General features: G+C 35.8%; 1 protein-coding gene across 8 annotated transcripts in view; it reads right to left on the bottom strand.

Annotated features, from left to right (window-relative positions):
• Nucleotides 1-13,863: 13,863 nt before the first annotated feature.
• Nucleotides 13,864-14,692, bottom strand: part of GAPVD1 (GTPase activating protein and VPS9 domains 1) — an 84,021-nt gene continuing 83,192 nt past the window's right edge. For 7 of the 8 annotated variants that reach the window (XM_031954298.1, XM_031954299.1, XM_031954297.1 and 4 more), the window contains one exon: nucleotides 14,075-14,371. In XM_031954298.1, the coding sequence (XP_031810158.1) occupies nucleotides 14,231-14,371 (141 nt within the window). In that variant the 3' untranslated portion in view covers nucleotides 14,075-14,230. Of the gene's footprint in view, nucleotides 14,372-14,692 lie in introns of all 8 variants that reach the window. The other variant, XM_023494123.2, reaches the window with a different exon arrangement.

Here is a 14,692-nt window from a genome sequence, read left to right as displayed (position 1 = left end):
AAGTGGAAAGACACCACAAGTTGGAATCAGCGGTCCAGAGTTCAAATCCTATTCTGATACCAAGGAAATCCTCAATCTGTTTGAAGCATGCGTAAAATATGGGCTAGATGAATTCATCTAACAAGTATTTATTAAGCACTTAGGTTCTAGGAAGTATGCTAGAAACAGGCACCAAAATTAAAGCCCTTGCCCTCAAGAAACTGACATTCGACTGGAGAAAACATGAACCCATATGCCTAATGGGGGAAGTGGAAAGAGATAGGGAAGGAGCGGTGATATGTTTTCCAAACTTGGGAGATGGTCTGTGCCTGCTGCACTGAGATCTAAAAATGGAATGTGGAAGGGGAACATTAATTTAAGAAGGCTATATACTTAGTGTGCAGGAAAAAGTAATCAGGAGCCAGATTGTAAATGGCTTTAAAAGCCAGATAATCGCGATTATACTTGAATCTAGAAAAGAGTGAGCCCACTGAAGCACCTTGAACAAAGGAGTGACTCAGTCATATCTGATTATCAATTCAGATTGACTGGAAACAGAAAGCAGGGAGATGATCAAGTTGTTAATGTCTGATCCTGTGACTTTTAGGGTTTTCTTAGCAAAGACAGTGAGGTGGTTTGCTATTTTCTTCTCCAGGTCACTTTACAGATGAAGAACTGAAGCAAACAGGGGTAAGTGACTTGCAGAGTCACACTAGTCATGTTAGATTTGAACTCAAGAAAAGGAGTCTTCCTGAGTCCAGACCCAAAATGTTATCCACTGTACCAATTGGCTGTTGCAATAATCTTGGTGACAGTGATAAGGACCTGAACTAGGGCAGGTTTATGTGACTTCAAGCACAGAAAGAAAAGGAAATGAGAAATGTTCTAGTGTAAGGCTTCTTAAAACTTTTTCTATTTGTAACTCTTGGCATGAGAATTTTTTATATAACCCCAGTATATATATAAGTAATGTAAAACAGGTATAAAAATCAAACATTTACTGATAATAAATCATGACCTTCACATTCAGTTATAGGATCCCACATGGGGTTTTGAACCACAGTTTAAGAAGCTGGGTTCTAAAATGATCCAACCAATTCTGAACAATAATTTGGAACTACTATGCCCAAAGAGCTATAAAACTGCAAACTCTTTGATCCACTCATGTCACTACTGAGTCTATATCCTGCTTAGAGCATAAAAAAGGGGAAAGGACTCACAAGTGCAAAAATGTAGCAGCCCTTTTTGTGGTGGCAAGAATTGGAAATTGAGTGGGTGTCCATCAGGTGGGAATGGCTGAATAAATTATGGTATATGAATGTAATGGAATATTATTATTCTATAAGAAATGATCTTCTGAGTGAAACAAGCAGAACCAGCGATACATTGTACACAATAACAGCAATAATGTGAAATGATCAACTATGAAAGATTTGATTCTTCTCAGTGGTTCAATGATCTAAAGCAATTCCAATAGTCTTTGGACAGAAAATACCATTTGTATCCTGAAAAAGAACTAAGGAGACAATGTAAATAAACACCTGATATGTTCCATTTCTTTTTTTCTGTTTTTTTTTTTAATCTCTCTTATGGTTTTTCCCTTTTGCTCTGATTTTTCTCTACCAACATGATTTATAAAGCAATGTGTGTTAAAAATAAATAAATGAATGAGAAGGAAGAAAGCAAGGGAGGAAAGGAAGGAGAGGAGGAGGAAGAGGAGGAAGAGGGAGGGAAGGAGGGAAGGAAGGAAGGAAGGAGGGAGGGAAGGAAGGAGGAAGGAAGGAAGGAAGGAAGGAAGGAAGGAGGGAAGGAAGGAAGGAGGGAAGGAAGGAAGGAAGGAGGGAAGGAGAGGAAGGAAGGAAGGGAAGGAAGGAAGGAAGGAAGGAAGGAAGGAAGGAAGGAAGGAAGGAAGGAAGGAAGGAAGGAAGGAAGGAGGGAAGGAGAGAAGGAAGGAAGGAAGGAGGGAAGGAAGGAAGGAAGGAGAGAAGGAGGGAAGGAAGGAAGGAAGGAGGGAGGGAAGGAAGGAGGGAGGGAAGGAAGGAAGGAGGAAGGAAGGGAAGGAAGGAGGAAGGAAGGAAGGAAGGAAGGAAGGAAGGAGGGAAGGAGAGAAGGAAGGAAGGAGGGAAGGAGGGAAGGAGGGAAGGAAGGAAGGAAGGACGGAGGGAAGGAAGGAAGGAAGGAGGAAGGAAGGAAGGAGGAAGGGAGAAGGAAGGAAGGAAGGAAGGAGGGAAGGAAGGAAGGAAGGAAGGAAGGAAGGAAGGAGGGAAGGGAAGGAAGGAAGGAAGGAAGGAAGGAAGGAAGGGAAGGAAGGAAGGAAGGAAGGAAGGAGGGAAGGAAGGAAGGAAGGAAGGAAGGAAGGAAGGAGAGGAGGGCATAAACACAGTAACATGTGTGTGATTGTGTGATCAACCATGATAGATTTAGCTCTTCTCAGCAACACTGTGATCCAGATAATTCCAATAGACTTGGGATAGAAAATGCCTTTCATACTATGGAGACTGAATACAGATTGAAGCATACTATTTTCACTTTTTTTTTCTTTCTTGTGCTTTTTCCTTTTCTGATTTTTCTTTCACATGAGTAATATGGAAATATTTAAAATGATGATACATGCATAACCTATATCAAATTGATTGCTCTTGGGGAGAGGAAAAAAATGTAGAATTCAAAATTTTGCAAAATTGAATGTTGAAAACTATCTTTCCATATCATTGGGGGGAGGGGGAGAGAAATAATATTAAGTGGAAAAAAAAAACCTGGATTCTAGGAGAAGAACCAAAATTCTGACTGGATAACCTCCAACAGCTTTTTCAGCCCTATTCTATGATCCTGAAATACATAGTATTATCTATTAAATGCATTTGAAAATTGTAAATGAAATCCTGTGTGAGGTGGTAGATGTCTTTAAGGGAAGTGGTGATAGACCCAGGAAATTAAGAGAAATCTTACTGGAGAAGGGGATTTGGGTTTGGGCATTAAAGGATAGTTGGGAATTCAGGTCCTACTCTGATGCCCAAGATCTTGAGGGCTATATCAGCAAAGCAAACATTGGCAGGTCCTATCAAGATGGAAAGGGCAGACTGCAGGCAGATCATGAATACTTACAATGGTATACAAAGACTGTGACCTGAAGGTAGGTTACCATACCCACACAAAATAAAGTCACAAGTCTTTTTAAGTCTTTCATAAATTTCTTTGCATTGCATTCTCCTGGACTTTGCACAGATACAGGATCTCTACAGCTGAGACTCTAAATGACATTTCATCAATGAAACCTTTACCTGAATGTAATGACCTGCACACTTAGACTTTGTATTACTCTTGGTTTTACACTCTGATGCACTTACACCAATATTCCAGAATTGGATTTAATACCAAAAGATCTACAGCCTACCAATCCCACCCCTTACACTTACCTCACCTGGTTCTCAGTTTTCTCATCTGTAAAAGGATGTTGGACTCCATAACCTTCAAAGTCCCTGCTAGCAACAGATATATTCTCATTGATATGGGTCTTTTCTTGCACAACACAGAATCCAGTCACTTGTGCTTAGCCATCCATCTTGTGTGATTCCCTTAGTTTGCAAAAGGGGGTCCACTCAACATGCTGCTGATTTTTTTTAGCCAGTGCAAACCATGAAAACAATTGATTCTCTTATTCTACAATGTTATGTATTATATTCTGTGTTACCCCTCTAGACTTCAGATCCCATGTTGGCAGGCAATATTCTTGTCTTTGGACATCAAATCAAGTGCATGGTCTTACACACAGTAAGGCCTCAAAGAAAGTTCATTGTTGACTTTGAAATTAAAACAATCTTCCTCCAGTCATCTGCACAGTGCCTTCCTACATGATAAGAGCTTACTAAATGCTTAAGGAATGAATGAATGATAGGAGCCGACAGCTTGGTCACCTGGATTTCTAATTTAAAAATAACATAAGGGCTGAGAAGCCATGTGACAGTGATTGGGGAAAAGGTTCAGGTCTTCCTGACTTGCCTCAAATTTTGCCTCCAATACATATTAGCTGTGTGACTTCCAGCAATTTATTTGATTTTTTGGTACTTCTATGCAACTTTCTTAAGACTAAGTATATTAGAGTTGCTGGACAATATCAATGGGAGATTCAAGACCTAAATAAAAGATGGAAAAACAATGTTTTTCTCTGGAAAAGTGAAGGAAGTTGTACAAGTTCAGAAAATTAAAATCTGGGAGGTGGGAAATCTACTCCTGGATATAGACAGTGGCTTACTAGAAGCAAGAGTACTGACTAAACTGTATTCTTCTTAAAGGCCTGCCTGTAATTTTTATTAGTATGAATTGAATTCAGGGCGTATTTATGCAAAACAAGATTTGGGTGTTACAAATTGAATGATTCATAATTGGAAATAAATTTGATGTGTATAAGTTAAGATTTGCCTCCAGGAAAGTCTGTACCACTTCTGTCACTCATCTCAGCCAAATTGTTTCCACAAAGTAGAAAGTGATGTAATAGTAATTCATATATATATATATATATATATATATATATATATATATATATATGTATATATATATATATATGCACATATACATATACATACATATGTATGTATGTATAGCACTTTAAGATTTGCAAAGCATTTTCCTCACAATCACTCTATGAGATAAAAGTATAATTGTTTTCTCCATTTTATGGAAAATGGAAGTGTGGCTGAGACACTCACAAGAGATCTCATTCCATCTTCTCTAGAAGAGTGTCCCCTCTGCAATCCCTATTCTTTATCTTCAATCTCTCCTTGTTATTGGCTGCTTCCTTACAACTTACAAATGAGCCTGATTCCTCAAGTTCAAAAAACCCTCATTGGTCCATCCATCTGTACTAGTTCCCATCCCATTTACCCTGCCTTTCATGGCTAACCTGCTCAAGGCCATCTTAAATAGGGGTTTCCAACATACAGCCTAGCTTCTGACATCATCCTTTCACTGAAACCTTCTTCTACAAAGTTGCCCATGATTACTTAATAGCCAGACCTCTTCCTAATTCTCATCTCTGTTGTCTGGGCAGCCTTTAACACTATCTTCATATTCTTTCCTCTAGGATTTCACATCACTCTTTTCAAATTCTCCCGCCTCACTTATCCTGATACCTCAGATGAATATTCATCCAGGTCATGGCCACTAACATCTAGGCTCAAGCTCTTCTCTTATTTCTCTATACTATTTCACATGGTGACTTCATCAGTTCCCATGGATTCAAATGACATTTCTGCTGGTAATTCTCAAATCTATTGTTAGTCAGCCCTAACTGCTCTACTGACCTCATCTCCTATCTCCAAATGACCACTGGACATCTCAAACTGGATGTCCGTTAAAACATCTTAGCACAGACAAAATTAAGCTCATCTTTCTTCCCTAAATCTTCCCCTCTCCTAACTTTTCTATTACTGTTGAAGGTACCATTATCTAAGTCACCCAGGTGAACAAACAAGTTGTTATCCTTCACTTTTCACTCTATCCCATCCTCCCCATGTAAATTTTATTTTTTTCTAACATCTTTCTTAATATGTCCTACTCTGTGTTGTTTCCCACCTTAGAATATGGGCTCCTTGAAAACAGGAACTGTCTTTTGCCCCTTGTATCCCCAGCACTTTAAATAATGCCCAGTCCATAGGAGACATTTAATAAATGCTTACTGAATGAAAAGTGCTACCCTATCATCACCCAGCTAGGAGGATCTCCAATCAAACTGAGATTCTCAGCTGTTGAAGTGATCTGACATAATTTTTTTTACAACACCAATATTGTTGGTGTCAGACTGAAATATCAGTCTGATTAAATGTCATAAGTCATGAGAACCTGAAGCCAGGTCCTCCCTCACACAATTAGAAATTAGCTAATTGGGTAAGTTGTTTTATCTAAAAGAATCTTAGTTTTCTCAGCTGTAACAAAATAACACCTGATTTTCAAGGTTGTTTTGAGGAACAAATAAGCACTTTTCAAACCTTAAAACATCATGTAAATTCCATTATCATTACTACTGCTACTGCTTCTACTGTTGCTCCTGCAGCTGGGCTGCTGCTGCTGTAAGATCAACCAATTAAATTCATTCAGTAGTCAAAATACAACATGCTCTAGAAAAATACAGCTAATAGCTACAGATAATAAATTGTCCTCCCAAAAAAGGCCAATATATGCATAATTACTAAGCTCCTAATATAAAGTATTACCATATATAAGGAGGACTAATTTTAAAATTTAAATTAAAAATTAAAACTTTTAAAATTAACTCTGCTTGAATCCAAAGAGAGTAAGGGACCCTTTATCAAGCAAAAGATTTTTCATATATCCTTGTTGTGAATAATATGCTGTTTATATCAAGCTCAGCAATGTTAGAGGGCCTTCTCAATCAAATATTTGGTCTTCAAAAGAAAAACTAACAATTCAAGTTATATTGGTAAGAATGCCCATTATGCAAGTTCTAATGAATGGGGCAGAGTTCATTGACTTGGTTCATGGGTACACATCTTGAATAATCACTGCATACAGACAATGAGATTGTCAGGAATGGAACAGGCAAAGCAAGCTAGATCATATTTGGGAAATAGTGCTTTCACAATGATTTCAAACTTCTTACTTCCATAAAACCTCATTTCTAAATAATATTTCCCCATGAAATGCTATATGGTTACTAATTAGGTACCAACCACTACAATATCAGACAGAATCAAAATTACACATAACCCAAAAGACAATGGAAAGCGGCATTGTGGGTCTCAATCAAGCTGCAAACTTGTACTTATTTGTATGCAAAAAGTAGCATGAAAAATACTATCTACAAAGGCCTCATTTCCAAAATATAGAGAGAATGGACTCTAATTTATAAGAAATCAAGCCATTCTCCAGTTGATAAATGATCAAAGGATGTGAACAGACAATTTTCAGATAAAGAAATTGAAACTATTTCTAGCCATATGAAAAGATGCCCCAAGTCATTATTAATCAGAGAAATGCAAATTAAGACAACTCTGAGACACCTCTCAAATTGACTAGAATGACAGGGAAAGATAATGATGAATGTTAGAGGGGATGTGGGAAAACTGGGACACTGATACATTGTTGGTGGAATTGTGAATACATCCAGCCATTCTGGAGAGCAATTTGGAATTATGCTCAAAAAGTTATCAAAATGTGCATACCCTTTGATCCAGCAGTGTCACTACTGAGGTTATATCCCAAAAAGATCTTAAGGAAGGGAAAGAGACCCACGTGTGCAAAAATGTTTGTGGCAAGTCTTTTTGTAGTGGCAAGAAACTGGAAACTGAGTGGATGCCCATCAATTGGAGAATGGCTGAATAAATTGTGGTATATGAATGTTGTGGAATATTATTGTTCTGTAAGAAATGACCAGCAGGAGGGTTTCAGAAGGGCCTCAAAAGACTTACATGAACTGATACTGAGTGAGATGAGCAGGACCAGGAAATCATTATATACTTCAATACCATATGATGATCAATTCTGATGGACATGGCTTTCTTCAACAATGAGATGAACTAAATCAGTTCCATTTGTTCAATAATGAAGAGAACCAGCTACACCCAGCCAAAGAACTCTGGGAAATGAGTGTGAACCACAACATAGCATTTTCAATCCCTCTGTTTTTGTCCACTTGCATTTTTGATTTCCTTCTCAGGTTAATTTTACCTTATTTCAAAGTCCGATTTTTCTTGTGCAGCAAAATAACTGTATGAATATGTATACATATATTGTATTTAACATATACTTTAGCATATGTAATGCTCTACTTGCCATCTGGGGGAGGGGGTCGGGGAAAGGACGGGAAAAGTTGAAACAGAAGGTTTTGCTTAGGATCAATGCTGAAAAATTATCCATGCATGTATCTTGTAAATAAAAAGCTATAATAATAATAAAAAAAAAATACTATCTACTACATGAATGCTCATTACATGAGTAAGAGATAAGCTCTGCATTTCTATTCTCCAATTATTAAAAGAATTAGAGAAAGACTTTCATTATTTTGAAATGTTTTTCTCTGGAGCATTAAGAGAAAGATAAAATCACAAAGGATAGGAACATAAAGATGAGGTCCCAGATGCATTAAAGTATTGTGGGTTGAATTTAATTTTTAACAGTTCTCTTCTAAAGTTATATGTATTCCATAAAAAGAAAAGTCTGTGAAGGAACAGTTTTTAAAATTTTCCTATTTCCTTGCCTTCTCTCAATTCCTTTATGTCTTATCTGAAAGGTAGGATGATGTTTGAAAGGAAGGGCTCCATATCTGTAGTTTTTCTCAACTGAAATGACTAAGTGTGAATTCAGAAAATTTAGTTATAAGAGCTCACATGTATAAAACATTCTGCATACATTCATTGTTTTGAGTATCACAACTCTGTATAGGAAATAGTATGAACATTATTCTCTCCCTTTCATAAATAAGGCAACTAAAGCTCATGGGGAATGATTTGTTCAAGGTTCTCTAACTACAAAGTGACAATGGTATAACTATCTTTTGATTCTAAAAAACCAATATTCTTTCCATTAAACCAAACTATCTCTAATGGTGTCTACTTCTATAATCAGAACTAAGTCATACAATTTTCAACAAGTTGAATTGCTTCATATCTTCTGAAATTAGGGACAGAAACTGTGCTAAAAGTGAAACATTCGTCTTCATGATTTTAAAACTAGTAGGAACTTAAAAATCACATAAACCAATTCCCGTTCTATCTTATTTTACAGAGCAGGAAGTTGAAGCCCAAAGAGGAAACCTGGCCAAAGTCAAGAAGTCAGAAGAACTGGAATTTGAATCCAATTTTCCAACTGGAAATCTCAGACTGGTGAACATTAAAAGTAGAAGAAAGCTTACTTAGGCATTAGTTACCTAAGCCAGCTTCCCCATAGATAAGGGAAGCAAAAGCCTAGAACAGCAACAAGACATTGGATTTGGAGTCAAAAGATACCTGAATTTGATCTACTTACTAGCTGTGTGATATGGGAATAATCACTAAACCTTGAACCTTGTTCAGTTTCTTCATTTATTATTAGGACCATAATTCTTGTATTATTTGAGCTCTATAAACTTTAAATTGCTACAGAACTATATGACCTACAATTAGCAATATTCAGTTACATGGAAAATTAATCAGAGGTAAAGCCAAGACTAGAACTTGGTCTCTTTTTTATTCCCAGGTCAGTGTTCTTTTTTTCCACGATAGTCATGTAGCCTGCCTCTCAAATTCCTTCTTCTAAAACACACATTTTCAAGCGTTCTTAAGGAAAAAGTAAGTGTGAATTCATGAAGAACGATAATATTTACAACTCAAAAAATTTTCAACAATGCTTATAAGACAAACTACATAATATGATGATGGAAACAAACTCCAGGGAGTTAAACTGCTCTCCTTTTTTAATCAGTTTTACAGAATGATATAATACATTAATAATCACATTAGAGACAAGACGAGTTTCCTGTAGGTATACAAGATTGTGCAAGCTCATTAATTTAGATTTATAGAAAGGCTTTACCAGTTTCAGAGAGGAGAGGCAGTACAAAGCTTTTCAGTACAGGAGAAGCACACAATACACAACACAGAATATTCAGCAGAGATGAAGTCTAAAGCCATACAGCCATATTGACTGTTGTTGGCTAGATACAAAACATTCTCTTTATGAAGTCTGACCTCCTGTTTGGCTACTACCAAGAAAGTCCTGCCATATCATTGGCTATACCACTGGTCTTCAAATGACCACACAACTCTTTGACTTCATTAACATGCAGCTTTCTAACGAAAAGCAAAGCTATTCTTGACTGAGGACCCATTTCTGGTATTGTTTACATTCTATAATATATTCAGTTATCATTAGTCTGGCAAAGAGCTCCCAAACATTTTGGCATTCAATGTTTTTCCAAACACCTACTGTCAATCTTAAAAAAAAAAAAAAAAAAAAAAGCTTCAGCTAAAAAGACTGTTTTTGAAACTGTTCTTTTCTAATTATGGCAGGTACATTCAAAATTCTTCAGAATAATCTTGCTCAAATAAAAGAAACTAAAAATAGGGGAGACGCAGACTTTCTCTCAAAAAATGAAGGTGGGAGTAGAGGAGAAGAAACATTTAAACAACATTTTTAAAAATTATACAGCATATCAAGAGGAATAGCTCTAACAATGGGATTCCTGTTGGGCTCTGATAACCCTACAGCTCTCGGGAAGTTCTAAGAAGAGCAGTGATACTGAGAAGTCATCCACTCAAGCTCAGGACAAGAGAACACAGGAGAAAAAAAAAAAAAAAAAAAAAGAATCTCCCTGAGCCAACTCTGTGGGCTGACTGGTTCAGTTTTCTGGTCAGTTCCTTAGGTTGACTGGCCAATACAAATATCCACAACTAAGAAGACATGTCAACCTCAGCAAATGTAACCCAAGACCTCTTGAGGTACTAAGGGTGGTTCATGAAGGGTCCTAACTCCAAACCCAGCTTTCACATCATATTGGTTATTTCTGGTAAATTTGGTCAATAACCAGAAAGAATAATTCCTTTAAAAAAAAAAAAAAAAAGACCTCAGGATCTAGTCTTTTTAATACTTAGCCATCCTATGAGACAAAAAGCTTATTCCTAATGAGAGCTACTACCATCATTTGTCATGTAATCAGATGAACAAATTTCTACTTTTTTTCCTTCCACCTTTACCTTCATCTGGGGGAGAAACAACCATTTTTATCCATTTCATTGACCTTTGTTCGGGAAAAAAAAAAAAATTTGTGGCATTCTAAACAGGTTTATAGCTTCCAAAGTTTTGTTCCTACAGCTAAAGATTCTCATAGTAAAACAAAATAGTTGTTGCTATTGTGGTTGTTTAGGGAGAGAAGGGGCATTCTTATAGCTTCTTGTTTGGTTATTTTTTTTTTCTTTTTGACTTAGACACTTTTGTGTTCAACTACATGAAAAAAACAAAATCACCTTCCTATAGATGTATAATATGAAGAATATTTAAAAGTTACATCAGGAAAAGATATCTATGAGTCTGACAAAGCCTACTTTTTTATTACAACTATCAATGTTTTTATACAAATGGTTTTCAATAATCAAGGTTGAGAGGTTTTGTTGTGTTGTGTTTTGTTTTGTTTTGTTTTGTTTTGTTTTGGGGGGGAGAGTTAAGAAACAGATTAACAGCTCTTTTTTGAAATTTTGATATAAACCATAAAGAGAAAACTCCTTTTACAGAAGGACTGGGGAAAACTCAAAATCTTTAATTATGTTTCTTTTACTCAATTTTTAGAAGCAAATAAAAATCAGTTTTGTTTCCAAGTGGGAAAAAAATTAGGACTATAAAAGAGGTCTAGAAATCATATTAACCAAACCCATCATTTTACAGATGAAGAAACTAAAGCCTAGAAAGAAATGACTTGCTTAAAGTCCCACAGTTGCTAAACAGAAATATCAGGATTGAAATACCAGTCTTCTAATCCTAAATTCAATGTTCTATCTACAAGGTTAATTTTGCAAGACTCCAGTGTGAATCAGTGTGCCAACTTAATACTCACTTGTGAACTCATTTAGCGTGAAAAATGAGGTTCTAAGTTCTTTCACACTAATGCTCCGTTTTAAGTTATTGGAAGAAAAGTCAGTACAAATCTTCAAAGCATATATTACATTACTATTACAAACCCCTACTACTTATTTTCCTTTCCCCTCAAAACACACACACACACACACACACACACACACACACACACACAAAACCAACCAAACTGTACTGACTCCCATGCTTAAATATCAATAAAATAACAAAACCTGACACTGAACACAATTAGGTCATTGTTGAGCTGAAATAATTCTTGTCTGTGAAGTTTCTAGAATGAACATGTTAACTATTTCTTGAATGAAGTTTCTAATACTAAATTTGCCAAAAGCCTCCCCTGCTAGGACTAAGAGTATTGTTGTCATCTCTATCACAAATGAAAAAGAATGTATAACCACAGAAACTGAATTTCTATGGTGTGCTTACTATAGGCTCAAGCATTTGCATAACTACAGGTAGACAGCTACTAAATAAGGCAAATTCTATTGCTCCAGCACTTAATACTATGCCTCCAGTCAAAGTTATAAAGAGATGAAATCTTTACCCCACTCTCCACCTTCTCTCCAAAATAATAACTTTATGTAAGTTCATTTCTGAATCCCATAATTTTCACATTGATGACAGAGAACAGATTTTAACAGTCCCTGGGACAAGGGAGCAGTCAATGCACGAGGAAACAAATATTTCTCATTAAATTATCAAAATCAAATACCATTACAATTGACTTTTAAAATACAATGGAAATAAGTTGACTGGCTGAATCTTAGAAATCTTATCATATAAATATGTTTGGGGTTTTTCATTTGTTTTTTGGTAATGGTATACATAACAGATTTTGACCTACAATAAACAAAGGCAACTGTGATAGGCACAGCCTAGGAAACAGTATACTGTACACATTTGTATTTTGTTGATTTTTTAAAAACTTAAATGAAGGATGAAAGTTTAGCAGTATTAGTTTAACGTGTTCACCCATTAAAAACAAACACCTAACTCTACACCTACTTCTACATAACTTGATATCTTCAAGTAAATGAACAGAAAAGGGAGAAGGGTAGAATAAGTCATTTTCCCCTCAGTATTTTAGAAATGTCAAACAGCACATTCTAAAGAAAGAGAACAGACTGTGTCTTTCCTTGCTCATGAAAGGCTAGTTATTACATCCTTATCCAACGGCAAGCAATAAAAATACTTTAGGGAACAAGGTGGTACTATTAGCATTAAGAAGCTGACTCAGCTCTCCATTATGTAAAAGAACCAGTATCTCCATTATGTAAAAGAAGTGATTATTATCTATACTGAGAAATAACAGAAATACAAAATAAAACCAGCCAGTGATTACTTATATACAAGACATGTGCTTAATGCTGTCAAGGTCCTGCTTGGTCAATTTCTCAGGCACCAAGGACAATCTGTCAGCTTAATCATCTAAATGAAAAGAAAGCCACATTTTGCTAGAAGAAAGGAGAAAATAATAGAAATCTGCCCAAATACCCTGACATGGTGCCTATTTATGAATATATATGTATGTGTATATATATATATATATATATATATTATATATACATATATATAAAATATATATATATTTTTATAAGAACAGTGTGATTTGTTAAAATATTTTATGACTAGTAAAACCTGCACCACTAGAGCAGACAATACAAAGAACACTTAGTAAAAAAAACGCCAATCACTGAATCCCCTGGCGTATGCATTCAATGTGAATAATCAATCAAAACATATATTACAATTTAAGGTTCATAAGGAGCTCTGTCTGAGATTTGTACAGTATACACAATATTTCAGAAGAAAAATATTACAATAAGGTATCTGATATTTACTATTTCTTTCTATAGTCAGTGCTTATCTCTAGACACAGTCCATTTATTTTATAAGCAAGTTCCCAAACCTTCATGGTGAAAGATCCAAAAATTGACACTTGCCATCAACTGTAGCACTGAATGCATCAAACTCTTGGAAAGTTCAATAAACTACATTGTATTTTAATAAATATTTATGTTTTTTTGTTTTAAGCTCAACTTAGGTTCTTTTGAGGAAACCATATCACAACAGGGTTATGACACAACCTACTGTCAAGACACAGAAGTTCCTTGTTTATGAAAGTCAGAAGATGTCCATAGAACAACAAATATAAATATATATATATTTACATTTCCTTCTCAGCTTCTCAATTTAGGTATATAGACTTAGATATAATGCCACTAATGTTTCAAATATTATAAACCTTCAAGTTCAGAGGGTGTTATCTTGCCAACACTGGGTATCTTAAAAGAGGTGACCTGGTCCTTTTTTTTTTTTTTTTTTTTTTTTAAGAAAAGGAAAGAATAGCTATCCATGAATGATGACCTAGGAATTTTCCCAAGGGGTTTTTATATTCCAAAATACCTGAAAAACGTGGTCCCTTTTTGCAGCTCTACTTAGAATGGGGAGAATAAAATATGCAACCCAGAAATGGGAACAGTGGGGGGAAAACAAAGAAAAGAAAACCTGCTAGTTATCTCATTAATCTGTTTAGTAAAGATCTGGTTGAAAATGCCTGAACTCTGTACAATATACAAGGACAATTTTCAGCCTGCTAAGCAGCTGGTGAATATTATTTAAGAAATTCTGCTCCCCTTAACAGTCTGCCTGCCCAAGCAGGCTTCAGAGTAGGTCACTTCCGGTCATCAATGGTTTTAATGAATTCAACTGCTGCTGTGAATTGCATCCACCAATATGATTCTTCTCCAGATAGACAGTTAGCATAAAAGCTACTGATGTACTGAACAGTAGACAGTAAACAGGGCGGGTTTGCCTGGAGAAAAAACAACAAATACAAATTAATCTAAAGATTAACCAATAGGTCTTTAGCACTTAAAGAATTATGATATGCTTCTCCCAAGAATTACTCTGTCAAGGAGGCTAAGTATTATTCCCAGCCAAAGATACCCCCAGATGGTTGTTTTTCTTTTTCTTTCTATTCAAGTAGTCAAGTAATACAGTAAATAGGTACCAACCAGAAATGTGGAAACTCAAATTCAAACCTGACCTCTGACATTTACTAGCTGTGTGGCCTTAAGCAAATCACTTAGGACTGCCTGAATTTCCTCATCTGTAAAATGGAGATATAAACAAA

This window comes from Sarcophilus harrisii, chromosome 2, assembly GCF_902635505.1.
Source record: "Sarcophilus harrisii chromosome 2, mSarHar1.11, whole genome shotgun sequence".
In the NCBI taxonomy this organism is placed as follows: Eukaryota; Metazoa; Chordata; class Mammalia; order Dasyuromorphia; family Dasyuridae; genus Sarcophilus; species Sarcophilus harrisii.
Note: the sequence above shows the minus strand (reverse complement) of the source record. Positions and strands in the feature narration are given on the sequence as shown.